At 37.0% G+C, this 17,148-nt stretch overlaps 2 protein-coding genes across 5 annotated transcripts; one reads left to right on the top strand and one right to left on the bottom strand.

The window, feature by feature from the left end:
- Positions 1–483: 483 nt before the first annotated feature.
- pnpla7b (patatin-like phospholipase domain containing 7b) lies at positions 484–14,664 on the bottom strand. Its single transcript, XM_058774537.1, has 37 exons — positions 13,993–14,664; positions 13,126–13,169; positions 12,848–12,922; positions 12,662–12,746; positions 12,434–12,516; positions 12,231–12,319; positions 12,003–12,143; positions 11,712–11,871; positions 11,531–11,611; positions 11,283–11,411; positions 10,810–10,890; positions 10,542–10,707; positions 10,319–10,402; positions 10,150–10,235; positions 9,900–10,055; positions 9,717–9,794; positions 9,419–9,624; positions 8,858–8,989; positions 8,587–8,710; positions 8,051–8,164; positions 7,893–7,968; positions 7,670–7,819; positions 7,523–7,586; positions 6,726–6,894; positions 6,289–6,471; positions 5,192–5,308; positions 4,771–4,772; positions 4,119–4,275; positions 3,927–4,043; positions 3,754–3,823; positions 3,557–3,673; positions 3,196–3,344; positions 1,815–1,967; positions 1,617–1,733; positions 1,459–1,540; positions 1,228–1,358; positions 484–1,151 (listed from the first exon to the last, which is right to left on the bottom strand). The coding sequence occupies exons 1-37, from the start codon at positions 14,090–14,092 to the stop codon at positions 1,083–1,085; spliced, it is 4,137 nt and encodes a 1,378-aa protein (XP_058630520.1). The 5' UTR covers positions 14,093–14,664; the 3' UTR covers positions 484–1,082.
- Positions 13,604–16,837, top strand: mrpl41 (mitochondrial ribosomal protein L41). Of its 4 annotated transcripts, none has more exons than XM_058774535.1 (3): positions 13,604–13,714; positions 13,794–13,827; positions 16,295–16,837. In XM_058774535.1, the coding sequence occupies exon 3, from the start codon at positions 16,323–16,325 to the stop codon at positions 16,728–16,730; it is 408 nt and encodes a 135-aa protein (XP_058630518.1). In that variant the 5' UTR covers positions 13,604–13,714; positions 13,794–13,827; positions 16,295–16,322; the 3' UTR covers positions 16,731–16,837. The 4 variants fall into 4 exon arrangements, with proteins under 4 accessions (XP_058630518.1, XP_058630517.1, XP_058630519.1 ...); XM_058774536.1 differs by having other exon boundaries at positions 13,641–13,714; positions 13,789–13,827; XM_058774534.1 differs by having other exon boundaries at positions 13,640–13,827.
- Positions 16,838–17,148: the final 311 nt, after the last annotated feature.

Raw genomic sequence — 17,148 nt, 5'->3', positions numbered from 1 at the left:
AGCAAATTTCAGATCTCATAGAGTGCCAGATCAATAAAGAACCAGTCACTCATGCCAACCAGAATAAAGTTTGAAAACACTGACCTTTGTCATAAGTTCTTCAGCAGTACACGAGGAAATACCATCGCCTGTGTAGGGGGGTCTTGGCATCTTAACTTTGACTGGAGTTACAAAGATGGAGATAGCATCATGGTTTTAGTGATATGAAAACAGAATAAGTTGCAGAATAATTTTTCATAAATTATTCCCCAACACTGAATTGAAAACATTTTGTAAGGCCTTGTCCAAGGTCCTGAAAATTATTTTGCCGTGACTGCTCCATTTTTGAGGAAGACACTACAGATCAAGATATTTCAGGCATCTCTACATATATTGGTTTTCATGTTTTCATAGTACAATATACTCTCATTTCAGAAGATGAAGGAAAATGATTCCTCATCATGTGAGATACTACATATCTAGTATTTAACACTCAACCAAATATTCAGAAAACTATGAACTTTTAATAAGGCAAATCACACATTAAAACATTGTCAGCTGCTTCACCCATAATCCACAATAAAAGGACATTATATGTATTGATTTACCAACATATAAATGGCTACAAATACTGAAATCAGAATATCTCTCAGTTATGTTTCCTAGTTCATCCTTCTCTTCTGGTTATAAACCAGTTGGACTAGTGTTAATTTCACTAACAGGATCATATAGACACAAAACAGCTTATCGTTTCACACAGTACACTGTGTTGAGGTTGCATTGACAGCTTGCATGAAAATGAAATATAACACTAAAGGTAAAGGCAAGAAAACCAGAGTTTTATCAATTGTTACTGGACTCTGAGACAGCTTAGTGTTGTGTTAGCCATCCTTCCCAAAGAATAAAAAATGAGAGTAGTTTAATGTAGATGTACCATAATACTTGCTTTTTCTCTTAAGCACATGTTAATTTCTAACAATTCAAGTAAGTCAATTCCAATACTGATAATGTTACTTATTAAAATCCTTAAAAACCCTTATAAAGGCTCATAATACTGAAAAGAAGAAAAAAAATCAGAACATCTTGGAAAAAAGTATTTGAGGTCAGGTGGTATGATGGCTGTTGTGGTTGAGTACTCGATGTCGCCTTGTCCTGATCTCCATTTCATCATCCTGTGTAAAAGTTAAAAATTGTAAGTATAATGATTAACCATACAAAAAAAAACACACATGCATCCAGTTATCTTACTGTATCAGCTGTATCTGCTGTCTCATCCTCTTCATCTTCAGTATGCTCACTGTGTTCACTGTTTGGATTGGACAGATCAAATTCTGATAGCACTGCATCTTCATCATAGTCTGTCTGGTACTCAGACTCCTCTGTGTGTGTGTGTGTGTGTGTGAGTGAATGAAAGAAACAAAACAAAGATGAGCAAACGGCATGGAGAAAGGACATGAGTGAAGATCATCCATTTCTCACCATCCACCACGGCCTGCTTCACTGGCTCTATTCTGGACACTATTTCAGCCAGATCAGTGAAAGAAGCATTGGGACAGGTCACCTGGAAGGTAGATAATCAAGGAATTAGTTTGTGATGTTGCATAAGAAATAAGCAAAGCTCCTTCAAACCCCCTTACATTAGTGCTCCTGGATTTGTGGAATTCCTCTTGATGTTGGTCTTTGAGCATCGTCTCCCTCACCCCGCTCCGACACCACACGTCAAACACTGTCTTCCCATGCTGGTAGCCAACATCCTGCAATAACAGAAAAAAGTCATTGCTGCAGTCAAGGACAAGGCAATAGAAGTTTCTATGAGATGATGACAGCCCACTCACAGCAATCTCATCAAATTTGCCAAAGTCCAGTGTGCCATAGCGATCTATGGGTGGTCGCAGGTACTCGCAGTATTCACTGTCTTTTACCATCTCCAGCTGACGCACAGAACACACATAAGCCAGACGGGTCTGAATCTCTGCCATGTTCAACACCTAGAGGATATGAAGCCATAAAAATGCAGATTTTTGGGTGAAACAGCTTGGACCAGTGAATGCAAGGGAGTAAAGTAATGACGGGAAGCAGTTAGGGCTTAAAAAGAAAAGTTAAATATTTTTTAATATATTGCCATGTATAGAGGTTTTTAAAAGAAAAGGAATACATTTAAAATTTGTATACAATTTAAATATGTAATTATTTCAGATAAATACTATATACATATTCATATACAGTAAGTATATACAGTGCCTTTAAAAAGTTTTGGATCTGTAAGATTTTTAATGTTTTTTAAAGAAGTTTCTTATGCTCATCAAGGCTGCATTTATTTGATGATTATTTTGATCAAAAATTCATAAACTGTAATTTTGCAAAATATTACTGAAATTTAAAAGAGTTTTCTATTTTAAAATATAATTTATTCCTGTGAAGCAAAGCTGAATTTTCAGCATCATTACTCCAGTCTTCAGTGTCACATGATCCTTCAGAAATCATTCTGATATGCTGATTTATAATCAATATGGGAAACTGTTGTGCTGCTTATTCAAAATAGTAATTTTGTGTTACAATAAACACTACTATTTAAAAGTTTAGAGTCAGTAAATTGTTTCTTTCTTTTTCTTTTATTAAGAAATTAATACTTTTATTCAGCAAGGATGTGTTAAATGGATAAAAAGTTATATTAAAGACTTCTCTTTTGAATAAATGCTGTTCTTTTTAACTTTTTATTCATCAAAGAATCAAATAAAAAAGTATCACAGGTTCCAAAAAAATGTTAAGCAGTACAACAGTTTCAACACTGGTAATAAATCAGCATGTTAGAAAGATTTCTGAAGGATCATGTGACACTGAAGACTGGAGTAATGGCTGATGAAAATTCAGTGCTGCATCACAGATTTAAATTATGTTTTAAAGTATATTAAAATAGGAAATCAATATTAGAAATTGCAATAATATTTCACAATATTACTGTATTTTTGATCAAATAAATTCAGCCTTGATGAGCAAAATCAAACTCCATTAAAAAAAACCATTAAAAATCTTATTGAATCCCAAACTTTTGAAAGCCAGTGTATATTATACATATTATTATTGTGTCATATAGTAATTATATTATTTGTAGAAATAGACACAAACAAACGTTTTGGGATTTGTAATTGAAATGGTTTGTGATTGAATAACCCATAAAAATACATTATATTGAACCATCACCATATATCTTCTGACCTTTACTTTTTCTGACAGAGGGTTCAAGCGTTTCCATAGCAGCCACCATCCAGATAAAGAGTCTCCATAATTAGTCAAATCGGTCTCATCCTGACTGCCAACATCAACGGCAATCACCAACTTGGCACCCATCGAGCGAGCTGTGTCAGCTTTACAGAAATGTAATGTTTAAAATACCTTACAGCATTTTAACATTTCACAATTAGCAGTTTAGAGCCGGGTGATATTTTCATTCTACAATTGGTGAAAATATAAATGATTATTAACAGATGAAATTTTTAGGTGAGGTAAAAAACTTGTAAATGTAATACTTATAATAAACTCTAATTTTGCAGCCTCAGAGTACAATAGGACACTTAACCAGGTAGGTTATTGATGTAGCCTCCATCCATGAGCAAGTGTCCATCTTTAGGGTCACACAGAGGGGGAAGGTACCCAGAGAGAGACATGCTGGCACGCACGTACCTCCACAGAGAACCTAAAAGAGAGCGTACACGTTAAGATATCTGATAAAAGAGGAGAAATAAAGTTGACATGTTTTAGAGATAAAGAAGTAACCATCAGTGTGCACTCTCATGGAGGAGGCAGTGATGTCTGTGGTGATGTTGAAATAAGAGATCCAAAGGTCCTACCATAAAAGGACAGACATATGCTCAAGATTTAGACTTACATAAGAATATGATGTTTATAATAGTCTGTATCGTGCAGTGCCAAGTGTCAAACAACTGAACCTCAATTTGTTTGTCCTGGAAGATTCCACTAATACTGGAGTTAAATGATGCTCCAGTAAACATGGATGTCACTGGGTACGTCAAGTCTGTGATCTTCTTAAATATGGATCCAAAATCCTATTGGGTGCACAAAAAAATACAACTCAGTGCATGGTTCTGCATGAATGTTAGTGTTCAGGTTGAAGGTCTCACCATGGCCCACTGGCGTGCCCTAACTGTCATACGACTGACGCTTCGCTCTTCAGCATAGAGCGCTCCGAACAAGGAACCAATGGAAGTGCCACCAATCAGATCCACAGGAATCCCTGCCTCACTCAACGCCCGAATGATGCCCACCTGAGCGCAGCCTCTGTGGGTATAGTGTGTTTTCATATTCACCTATTGGCTTAGAGCACTTAATTGAGCATTGTGTAATATTAGTATTTTTTAATCAAGCATTTTAAAGGTAAAGTGAGTATTTTTCTTTTTAAATTTCTCATCCTAGTTTCGGGTGTAAAACTAAGTCAGTCATTTGTAGTTTGACTTCCTCAATGAATGTGAACATTGATCCTGTCATGCTTTGAAAACATTGACATGTCAAAGACTGAATTAACCAATCACATGAATTTGGGGCAGGGCTACCAGTTTGACTGACAAGAGGCAGAGCAAAAGGAGGGTTTGGAAAACCTGTGTTCACACAAAAATGATACACTTCACCTTTAAACATACTTCATATGTAAGCAAAGTCTGTATTAAAGATTTCAAAAGTCTAGATGACGAGCAAATATGGCCACAGAGACAATTACAAATAACATGCTATTCATATCATTGCAATTACAGAATCACACAACAGAAAAATTGTCACCGCTATGTGAAGTAGATTAGACATTTAATTCCCAGTTATATATCATGTTTGACCCACCTTTAACAAGTCGCTGATTACGACTGATAGCAGGCAGGGACAGAGAGTAGACAAAGAGTCGCTATCATCGAGAGAAACCACAGACATGCTGAGAATGTGAACCCCAAAATAACACTAATGAGTTAGAAATACGCTATATTAGGATTAGTTGATGAGCACAAAATTACAAAACTTAAGTGGATACAAACTTCTAATAATGCAAAGGATAAATAATTCAAGAGACTACTGAACTACAGATGATTGAAGAAGTCAACATCAACATGCTCTTGCTAGATTATGTATGTGAGAAATGTTGTTGGCAGCAAGCCACATGGATTGAGGTGGAACAGAATTACTGGTGATGAAGGGGAAGACAAATTTGTACCTGGCCCCCTCCTCCCAGCACCAGAGCGATAGCATTGCCTGTCAGGATCCGAGCCAGACGCGAGAAGTCAGAATGCCGGTCGGGAGGCTTCTCAAATACCCGCTGATACATCTCTCTCTGACAAGAGAAGAGGAAAGTGGGAGTTTGCATGGATATGAGATGATGAGTAGATTAGGTCACACAGGGAAAAAACGTTTTGAAGAATGTTCACTTAATAAAAGTGGATGGGGTCCAGCTGCATTACAGAAATTTCTTATTTCTTTACTTAAGATTTAGAAAGTTCTGTTTCTTCAGTGAAATTACCATGGTTACTAAACAGATAGGATAGGATTCAGAGTTAGAATGTTTCTGTAATGCAGCCCAAGTGTTGTGCAACTCAAAAGAAAAAAAAGCACCATAATAGGATCATAAATTAGTCACAGTAGTCTATACAACTCATACACTATGTTCCAAGTCTTCTGAAGCCATTCAATAACTTAGCTTGAACTGTATGAAATGTCTCGCTATTCACTGCAAATCTTGTCTTAAAATTTAGTTTGACAGTTATAGTCCCCATTCCAAAGGAATGGGATTCATTACCTACCACATTAGCAATAAGAAATTGCTCCAAACATACCTTTTTAATATGTATTATTAGTCATATGTATGGTAAGATTAATTTGCTAAGACGTTTTCCTGCCTATGGCCCCAGACTCCAGCATCCCCATGACCCTATATGTGATTAGTTTATATCACTGATGTTGATGTTTTTTTGCTTTTTTTAGTCAATTGTTACGGAGCCCCGCACATGACATGCAGGAAAAAAACTAAATTGTGTGCACAATTTACTAATTCGTTCCCTCGTTTTAAGTAAATCGTGCGCTCGATATAATAATTTGTTTAGTAAACCGAGGAAACAAATTAGTAAATCGTGCACATAATTCACTTTTTTTTCTGTCAATTTTCATTTTCTTTTAAGTGAGTAACTGTTTTATGGTTTTAGTTTTAACAATCTAAAATGAATCTGCATTGCATTTGTGGTTTGGAAAATTGATGGATTTGTCTCAGGCTTGATCATAGCATTCACATTTACAACAATAGAATGTTAACATTGGTACCAGTTTAGGCAGACTCCTCTTGGAGAAGACCCTGTGGGGACAGGACAGATGCAGATGTCTAGAGATCCAGCTGCGCATGTTGAGCCATTCTGCTGTTCCTCTTGGTGGAGGCCCGTCCTCACGGTGCAACAGGACCAGCTGCTTCTGAGCTCTCACAGCACTGCTCTCTAGCATTCTCTCTAGCTGATACCACAAATAGATCCAAAAAGCTCAGTTTACCAAACAATTGAACAGAAATGTATGTGCAGACATTAATTCAATGAATTAGGCATGTCAGCCCCTGTGACGCAATACCCCTCCATGTAGAATAAATCAGTTTTTATTGGGCTATTGATATGACTGGAGTCTTCATCTCATGTGAGTTCATGCTTTTAAAAATACGCTTCGAAAGCAGTATTTACCTCTTTATAGGCAAAACCTTTTTAATAACAATTCACCTCTCCCACAGTGGGCTCCTGTTCCCCCACACCCACTATGATGATGCAGTCTCCCTGTCTGATGCAACGTTGAGTCCAAGGAGTAAGAGAACTGTCAGACTGATACAGAACAATCCGGTGGATGTCCTCTTGTTGACCCAACCAGCTTGACAAACGATACTCATGAACACTGAAAAGGAAATAATAAATCAAATAAACAGTACGTCAGAGGAAACAAAAACAGAACATTTGACTGGAAAAAATATACAATGCATCCCAATTTGCATACTACCCATCATAAAGGATATGTGATATTAGAATGAATGCTCCCCAAATCATAGTCCACTGAAAATGGAATACATGATTTCCAGTCAGTGGAAAATTTAGTCTCTTTCAGCTGCAGAAAAATGGTAAGGGATGCAAAAGTTGCTTCCGTGTTTTTGTCTGCATGAGTGTAAAAGTTAAGTAGGCCATAAAGATTTGTAAGGTAATGAATTTAGCTAGAAGTTAACACCTACAGTACATGCAGATGCTGACGTTACAAAGGAAGTCTGTGAAATAAAGAACATTTATGATATCCACCTTTTTCTTCTTGTAAAAATGGGCTAGCCATTTGTAAAGTCTGTGGGTCTAGCTTCCGGTCTCATCCACGTCCAGCTATTTTTAGCTGTACAAAACAGTACGTTTTGCTGCTTGATATTGAAAATTGGTGTGTCTTACCATATTATTATCTTAATTATGAACACACTGGTTTGTAGTACAAACAGTTTTACAATTTAGGCTTCCCCGTTGAAGAAAAAGGTGGATACAACTCTCACCTGTCCAAGGCTGCAACACCCAGATGCTGTCTGATGATGTCACTGGTTAGGAGCAAAGTGGGGCCTAATTAAAAAGTTAAGACAGTCAACTTAGTATCAGCTTTCCTTTAAAGCAAATTATGGAGGGAAAGGAGATCAATAACTGACCAATAGCACTGAGAGCATGCTGCAGCTCCAGCGTGAAGGCGGTCAAAGGCACCTCCTCAGACACAGGCAGTATGGCAACCGTAGACAGATTGGCGGCTGGGTTACCTGCGTCCCACTTACTGCTAGGGGTGTGAAAACCCAGACTGCGCACTGTGAAGATCATTAATGTGCATTAGGGAAAATACAAAACACAAACACACAGAAATGTTTCACAAACACACACCTGATAGTGGACCATTCACTTGCTGCATGTTGCCCAAGATTTTTTGCCCAAGAAGATGAATCAGGCGAGTCACAACCTATGAAGGAGTGTGACGTGTTAATGTATATGCAACAGAATATCATGATATGTGTTAATGATTTTCTTTTATATGGTCTAACCTGTGGGTATTTCCTCTTAATAGAGTTAAGAGCTCCTTCAGGCAGTTTGGCCAGTTCAGAGTCTCGGACTGCATGGACTGTAGTGGCTCTGTTTAAATGAGTCAAAGCTTCCACCTAACACCAGCACACACACTTTTAAAAGATAGAAACTGCGGCAGGATTTTTATTAAACACTCCACAAAATGATCTAAAATGATTCCTATTAAAACTTTTTAAATATATCGGTAACACTTGACTTAAAGCATTTATGTATAGTGCATTTTAAAGGGTTATTAAAGGGTATAATACAATAAAATTATTTATAATGTGCACTGTAATACATTATATCTTGTAAATAATTATAATTACATTTAAATAGTGTAACAATGAATTGATAAGTGTAATTAATGCATTAAAACTACTTTTATAATGCATTATACATAAAGGCTTTAAGTAAAGTGTTGCCAATATATCTTCTAAAAAAATTTTGTATCAACTTTTGAAAGTACACCAGTATACAGATTGGCACACACATATACACACACACCTTCACTTACCACACCAATGAGGTCTCCCCGCCCATACTCTCCAGCAAGCTCTTTTTTCCCATCATCCTTCATGATGACAGAACGCAGACGTCCACTTAGAACAATGAAAGTGCTGTCTGACTTATCACCTTGTCTGAGAAAGACAAAAGAGAAAAATGAAAGTATTACCTGAAATATATTTTACATGCACTTTCAAGTTCTTACAACATCTGAAAGCAGAACAGTGACCTTAGACATAGAGATCTGGAATCGAGAGATTGTATTGGAAAAGTGTGCTTACCTATAGACAGCCCTTCCGGCCTCCAGTGCCATCCAGTCCAGGGCAAAGTCAATCTGTCGGACAAAGGAGGAGACCCTCCGTACCACTGTGTGCGCTACATTTAACACCATCCGAGGCTCGGCACGCATTATCCTAGTGGATAAAACACACAGTTGATATGTTAAGCAGTGTTCTGATACACTATACTTAATTTTATACAATTTTAAACTAAATCTTAAATTATTGCATAATTATTTACTTTTTTTGTTTAGTAATTTTTGTATTTTGTATTATGTCCTACAAAACAGCCAAAGAGTAATTAAAAATGCTGAAAAACATTTACATAAAAAAGCTGTCTACGTAGGATTTAATAAACCCAAAAGGGTTTGGTGTCTGTGCTTCATTTTCAGAAGCAGTTTATAAATACTGGAAAGCATCAAATGATGAATTGTTCTCAACAAATGATGATTTTTTTCTGCATAATAGTCTTGGATTTTGTTGGATTTGTCCTTACTGCTGGTGGGGAGTACATTTGCTAGAATTTTTAATTGCCTTAAGTGAAATTTGGTGCGCATCACATACTCATAGAAGTGTGTTTTGGAGATAGACAGGAAGCAGCAGTCACGGTGGGCACGCACAGAAAAAATGAGAGGCTCTCCCGTGAGAACGGCTAGGTGGCCCACCATCTCTCCAGGGTGAGTCACAAAAAGACAAGTTTCTTTCTCTCTGTCAATCAGTCTCTGGTACACATGGAGAGTTCCTGAGATGACAAACTGCACGCTCACATCCTGTCACAGACACAAAGAAGAATCGGATTCACATGTGACTTGAAATTGATAATTACACTATAGGGTAGTCAAAGTCACAGGTATCTTTCTACCTGATCTCCCTCGCTTGCAACAACAGAGCCCGCCTTAACTTGTCTCAGAGTCACCCTATCATCCAGAAGACTGGGGTCCTGGAGCACAGTTACATTTTTATATTACATAAAAATCCAGGGCAATCATTATAACTACATCAAACTTCTTACTTCAGTAGATCAATATATAAAATGCGGCCTGACCTGAAGCTGAAAAATTTTAAGCAAGTCCTTCTTGGCAGCTTGGAAAATGGCATTAACTTTACAATGGTGGATGTGGCTGGAGTGCCCCCCAGTGTCTGAGTAGTGAAACACAGCTGAAGGAGAATGTTGCATTGTCACCGACTTCTTCCGTATAGACTGGATGAGAAACAAAGGCACACTTAAGGTATACAAGAAAAAGAAGGGCAGTTTATGGCTTTTTTATGTGTGTTATAAAATTACACCAAGGTACCTTATGAATGGCAATAGGACTTGTAGGGGCTTCCTCTTTTGTAATGCTTGCCCTGTCAAAGGCCATATTGTGGTCAGGAGAACCAGCTGGAAGATAAGCACACATTAGCACACTCAAAAATGTTCATTATAAATGTATTCAACCATTTTGGTTAAGGTTGAAGCACTACCATGGGCGCCATCGAAAGGTGTTGACAGTGAGCGAGACTTCCTGAATAAAGAGGTAGGACTTTCTGTACGATGCTTCCCACCATCTTAAAAAAACAAAAGAGAAAATAAGACCTAAAGGCCGTTTTAGTGATAGTTTTATTTAAATTAATTAGAATAATATTGGGAAAGTTTGAACAAAATTGTACAGATTAAAATTCTGCTTTAACATCACAGCAAACACACCCTCTCCTCTGTACATCTGACTTGTGTCACTATAACGGTCTGTTGACCTCTGCGGGACCTTTTCGGAAACTTCTTCAATTGTCTGTGAGTGTCTGCGTAGTCCTTTGCCTGGACTGGTTTCTCCTACAACAGTTGCCACTGAGACCAGTGGAACAGCTTGACTTTCCTATATGACATGATAGTAATGGTCGATTCGACATATGTATTGTAAAAAATACTGTAATAGCTTAACATATTTTCCAAAAGTAGAGCACGATTGAAAATTTACTTTATTGAAAAGTTCTGTGGTCAGGCCCAGGTAGTTGTGAAGGGCAAGAAAGGTAACTCTCTGAAGACGCACCATGATGATCTAAAAAAAAAGAAAGAAAAAAGCTGTATCCTATCATAAGCAAAACAAAACAGGTATTTTTAATAGCTGATTTGACTGAGTCTCATATTTGAAAAAAAGAAAAGAAATAAATGCTGTTCTTTTTAACTTTCTATTCATCAAAGAATAGACTTTCAATAGTCTTCAACATTGATAATAATGTTTCTTGAGCATCAAATCAGCATATTACAATGATTTTTGAATCATGTTGCTGCTGAAAATTCAGCTGTCATCACATGAATAAAGTACATTTTACAATATATTAAAATAGAATTTTGAATCAAATAATTGCAACCTTTGTGACCTAAGAGACAAAAGCATTTTTAAAAAATCTCACCGGCCCCATTTGAGGTATTTTAGGCTTTAGGTTATACCTGAATAACTCGGACTAGGGTCTCTGGGTATTTCTCAAAGACGGATTGGAAAGCCTGTGCAGGAAGGCGGAGAACAGTAGTTGGGGCTGCTGCCCTGGCTGAGACAGTTTTATACGGAGCTGGATGTCCCTGCAGAATAACGGGTTCAAATATGAGACACATTTTAAAACTCTGTGAGCATGAAAACAGGTCAGATGACAGACATTTGCATATCAGAGTGGGCAAAAATGAGGCCAGATGGGTTTTACAGTGATGACATCGAGGATGCTGAGAAGACTGTGAACACTGTCTCCAGGCAAAACGTGCTTCACCACAACCTCAGTCCCATCCTGAGCCAGGGAAACAAAAATACAAATCTATGTAATAGACAGAAAACAAAGCCGTTTTCAGTAGGATAGATTAAAAACAGGTATTTTGTTTGGCTCTTACATTCTCATGGATACACAGATCAAGACGCCCATCCTGCACCACAAAGATGCTGTCATCAGTGTCACCTGGGCGGAATAATCCTTCCCCTTGCTGCAGCTGCACAAACACCATATGCTGACACAGTTCCAGAAACAGAGGCTTCTCAAAATGACCCAGAACCCTGAGAAACAGACAGATCGCAAAACATTAGCTGCTGAACAGCATTGCCAGACCATTGGTTTGGATCCTATGCACTTTTTATTATGGAAAAGAATCAATAGCTCTTGTAGGACGGCATGACAAGCTACCAACCTCACATTTTTCAGCATATATAGGACCTCAGAGGGCAGGTGAGAGTTCTGCATGTCAAATTCAGTCAGATCTGCTTCCAAGAGTGAAGATGGAGGCTCTTTCGGCTGCAGGGATGGTGGCTCCCTTCGGATGCGTAGGATTCTGATCAGGAGATGGATAGGAAGTTTAGAGGGTAATGGATTGGCTTTTAAATGTGTGATTTTTCTTGGTTTGTGACTTTTCACGTACTTGCGAGCTATTGATAGAACTTTTGTTCTTTTTCTGGTTCGCTTTTGAGATACCGGACCTGAGGTGACTGGTAAGGATAAGGTCTGGACCTGAATGGCCACAAATAACAACACTGCAATTTAAAATAAACCCATGACCATAGTTTTGTTGAAAGTAACACAAGAAACAAGGTTTTTTCCATCCAAAGTAAGATGTTCTGGTACCTTTCTCATTATCTTCCTGCCATAAAACATCACTTTGTCTCTTTTTCTGAAACGATATTTAGGACCTTCAGCTTGCTCTTCTCCTGGAAAATCAAAGGAAAAATGGTTGATGAAAAACACAAAATCTCAAAACCTGGATATCAGGCAATTATATTTCATTTCATTTCCCATCTATATTATGTTTATTTAAGAAGCACTTGTGAAAATCATTAACAATCTCACACTCACCAAACTTGTATCTTCTGTGCAGAAAAAAGGCAACAATACTGATAAATGAAATTGCTACAGCAGCTCCAATCAGCACACCAGTCCACTGTATTATGAAATGACAATAAAGACAGTAATAAACTTTGTCTGCAAGGCAAACAATACAGACTGCTCAGTCACTAAAACATTGGCGAAACTGTCATATACCATGGTACTCTGTAACTGATCCTCTATGAAGTGCTGCATTCGAGCCTTGATCTCAGTCCCAGATGGCAGCACTGCCTAGAATAAACAAAAACATAACAAAATCATCATTATAATATAAACCACACCTTACTGCAGATTACTTCAATAGAAGATAATAAAGATAAAGATGATAAATAGTAAACAATAGCATGGTTTTATTGATGTATTTATTCATTCACAAACACTCACTGATACACACGTTAAAAAAATAAAAAAAATAAAAAATTAATATGTCTTACCGGAAATATACTGCATGTATCATCTTGTTCTTTTTCTTCCATATCTTACATTGAGGAGAAAGCAGAAATCAACACATTTTGCACAAATCTAATTACCTACATCATGCTTATTCTATAACTCACAAAGTTCTTAAAATACACAATACCTATTAAAGAGGCATGAAGCCATTTCTATGTACATGTTTAACCCTCAGAGACCAACTGTTAATTATAACATTAAAATAGTTACATAATACATATTTCTACTAAATATGAGTTAAAACTTAATACAACTGCAGCTCACTTTCCAAGATGTGTCATAGCAACAAATGTGACCAGGAAGTTTTTGCAATTTGAATCTCCCAGCACATGGCCATGGCCTTTTGACACCATTACCATCAAATGTATTTATTTATTTCACTAGTTTCCAAAATGTTTAAAAAGGGGAACATTGGCAGTGGGAGGGGAGTGGGAGTCTGTCTGCAACAACTTGAGTCAGGGAATCATGTGACACTGCCTGTCGTCCCTCACTGGAATCGGACACCCTGTTGATGTGATTCATGAGACCCTCTGCCAGGGGATAAAGTCAAACTCTCACCGCAGGGTGAAGGTGACGCTAAAACTTCAATTTTAAGTGTCTTGCACAGAATGGAAAAACATTTAATGACAATTTGATTGGTTTAGGACAGGCTGCAGGAGGAGGAATGCGGCTCTGGGTCAGAGGTAAACACAGTTCTGTTGTTTACGCACAAGCCGGGGCTATAAACACGCATTTGTAATCAAATACATTGTCAATCACTGCAACTAACAAGATTGTAAAAACATTATGAGGTTGTATAACGCGAAGATCCTACATGCAAATAATATCAATAGATAAATGGAAAATACCTTCTGAACGGCGTTTCCAAACTGTTTTGGTCACTCTCAATGCACTTTGGAGTCTCCCAGGGATTCCATTCACAATGTCAGTACCCCCAACCGAGTACATGTGTTGCCAGATCCTTCCAAAAACAAAAAAAAAACCTGTCCACACAGTCTGATTAAACAGGCCCAAAATAAGCTTAAACTGTCCCTATGGGTAATGAAAGGTTCATATTTTGGTTCATATTTTCCCCAACCACAGGTTGACATGCATGCAAGGCCAAAAAACACCTTCATTGTCTTATAATATGCATTTATTTTTTAACTTGCTTGCTCAACGATTCATTTTTCCAAACCCTTCCTTTGCATGACGCTGATCTGCGGTGATTGGCGATTGGTCTAATTTTCATTTCATCTCGCCTGTAATGCCTGATAAAGCAGTGTTTGTGAGCAGTGCTGCTTTGTGTACAGCGTTACCGGGGAAACAGCTATTTTTACCGCTCCAAAAGCTGCACCTAGTGGCAAAGAATGAATTTGCATTTTCATTCAGACCAACGCGAAAACACCAAGAAGTGGGCGGGCAATATGCTAATGATTCATGTTGATGTCAACATGAAACGATTTATTTTAAAAACGATTCGTTTGATTCAGTGTCGACTCTTTCTTTTAAGAGACAATAACCATGTTTACTTTTTATTTATTAAAAAAATCGACCCTAACACTAACACTAGCATTCTCTATTCTTTTTCTATTCTATCTACTTGCTTTCTTTTTATTTATTATTAAAAATAAATAAATACTTGTGCACTGCGTTAGAAATCACTTACATATTATTGCTCTTTTGTTGGTTTGATTGCTTTTATTGTCCTAATTTCAAGCAACTGCTAAATGACTAAATGTAAATGTAAACCTAATATATTATAATAAACTGCAACTTTCTTCAAAATTAATGTCTTTTCAATTATACATAAAGTTTAATAGCAATAATTTTAATAATTAATATACCGGTATGTTTATTTAATAATTCATATATAATAAGAAATATTTTTAATTAATACAAGTATATAGAACTAAATATGAACATATAAACTAGCAAGTGTAAATATAGCAAGTATGATTTCACAGATGTGATCAGCGCATTACTAAGCTCAAAACTCGCATGCATTCTGATTAAAAAAATACTGGAATTGCTATATAGAATTTATAGCTGCGTCCCAAATGACACACTGTACACTATGCACTTATACACTACGTACTTATGCACTATGCACTCAACCATGTAGTGTATGAATTATATAAGGTTATTTTGTCATTAATAATCGGAGTCTGATAGCCCCGCCCCCTTCGCGACGTAATTAAAGCTGCGACAGTTGAGTGCTGAGTTCAACATTCCACACTTCATTTTTTCGGTTATTTAAGTGCATCATCCGGGTATTTAAAGTGCACTTTTTATTTTGGGAATTTTCAGTGTGAACACACTACTCGCACTATGTATACTACAAAACGTCATATAATAGTGCATAAGTAAGCGATTTGTTTATCACAACAAGACCAAAGAAACTTATAACAAACGGATATGGCAACACTGCTGAGGACCAACGCACAGCCGCCATTCAGTATTAACTGCTCCTATTGGCTATTTCCAGGCTGATCTGTCCAATCACAGTTGATTTCTTTATCACGTTTAACGTGGCAATACAGTGATCTTTTTGGCAGCACAGTAGCACACTGTTCAAGGTTAGTGTGCGTCTTTTTTTTATTGATTTCTACATGATATTTCATTAACTTATATTTTATATGTGGCCTGCTACGTTTTCATTATTTTATCGCGATGTGTAAAAGTGATTGCAGTGAACGATTTTGTCAATACAACTGTTACAGTTAATAGCTTTCATTGTTCATTTTGAAGCAGTGTTTCTAAAAACATTTAACTAGAATGCAGTAAGACGACCTTTTAAAAAGATGTCAAGATGTTAATTTTGTTGTCATTCTTGCTTGATATACAAAAACTCATAATTTACTAATGATGGTTGTTAATATATAATGTTGACAATGTTCATGCTCATTACCAACCCACAACTGCACACGGAGCATCAGTTCATCTACTTCCTTCGTAACATACTATTTATATACGATTTTTGTTACTACTTTACTACTGTAAAATCGTAGTTAATTATATATATATATATATATATATATATATATATAATTACACTGGCAATATAGTGCAACATTGTTAAAAAAATATATATATATATATAATTAATTTCCAGAAGTAATGTTATGAAGTTGTTAAAAACATGATTAAATTGAACTAATTTCTGAGCAGGTTGTTGCTGCAGTTAAATCGCTGTGAAATGGGGGTGCTGTCAGCGCTGACGCGGGGGCTCGCGAGAGGAGCCGACAGAATGGCGGAGTTCACGAGCAAGCGCGGGCCCAGGACATTCTACAAGAGCAGAGGTGCGAGACCCACTGGAGTCCTGACCTCCAGCAGAAAGTTCATACCTGTACGGGCCATGATACCAGAGTTTGTGGTGCCCAATCTGGAAGGATTTAACCTGAAACCATATGTGTCATACAAGACCCCTGCAGGGACAGAGCAGTCCATGACTCCAGAGATGCTCTTTAATCAGGTGGTGGCCCCACAGATCGAGAGAGACATTGAGGAAGGGGTTTTCAATGAGGAGAAGCTTGAGAAATATGGATTAGATAAAACACAAGAGGGGAAGCTGTTCAAGCTGCATCCCAGGAACTTTGTTTGTTAAGTGGACTTTGTGTTTCAGTGGTTTGCTTATGGACTGTAAAAAAGTGTGTGATGTTTTCTTAAACTTCTGAAGAGAAGTCAAGAAAAATTAAAACCATTTCATATTTGGCTCTTCATCTGGACATGATTAAATACTACTGAAATGAAAAGTTTCAAACCCCTAGCAAAACTGATATATTGCAAGTGAATAATTTTGTAAAGCAAAGTTTTCAAACTGGGGTTGGGGGTTAATGGAAATGTTCACAGAAAAATGTAAAAATATGAGAAAATATGTTATTCATGATATAAATGAATATAGATTAGATTCAAATAAAAAGCTATGATTAGGAAAAGAAAACAACTGTAACTAAGGAGAAACCGCATATTTTCAAGATAATATTTTACACATATACTAAAGATTTTAGTAAAATAAAGTTTAA

This window comes from Onychostoma macrolepis, chromosome 05 (genome assembly GCF_012432095.1).
Source record: "Onychostoma macrolepis isolate SWU-2019 chromosome 05, ASM1243209v1, whole genome shotgun sequence".
In the NCBI taxonomy this organism is placed as follows: Eukaryota; Metazoa; Chordata; class Actinopteri; order Cypriniformes; family Cyprinidae; genus Onychostoma; species Onychostoma macrolepis.
This window is presented reverse-complemented; position numbering and strand designations above follow the sequence as displayed.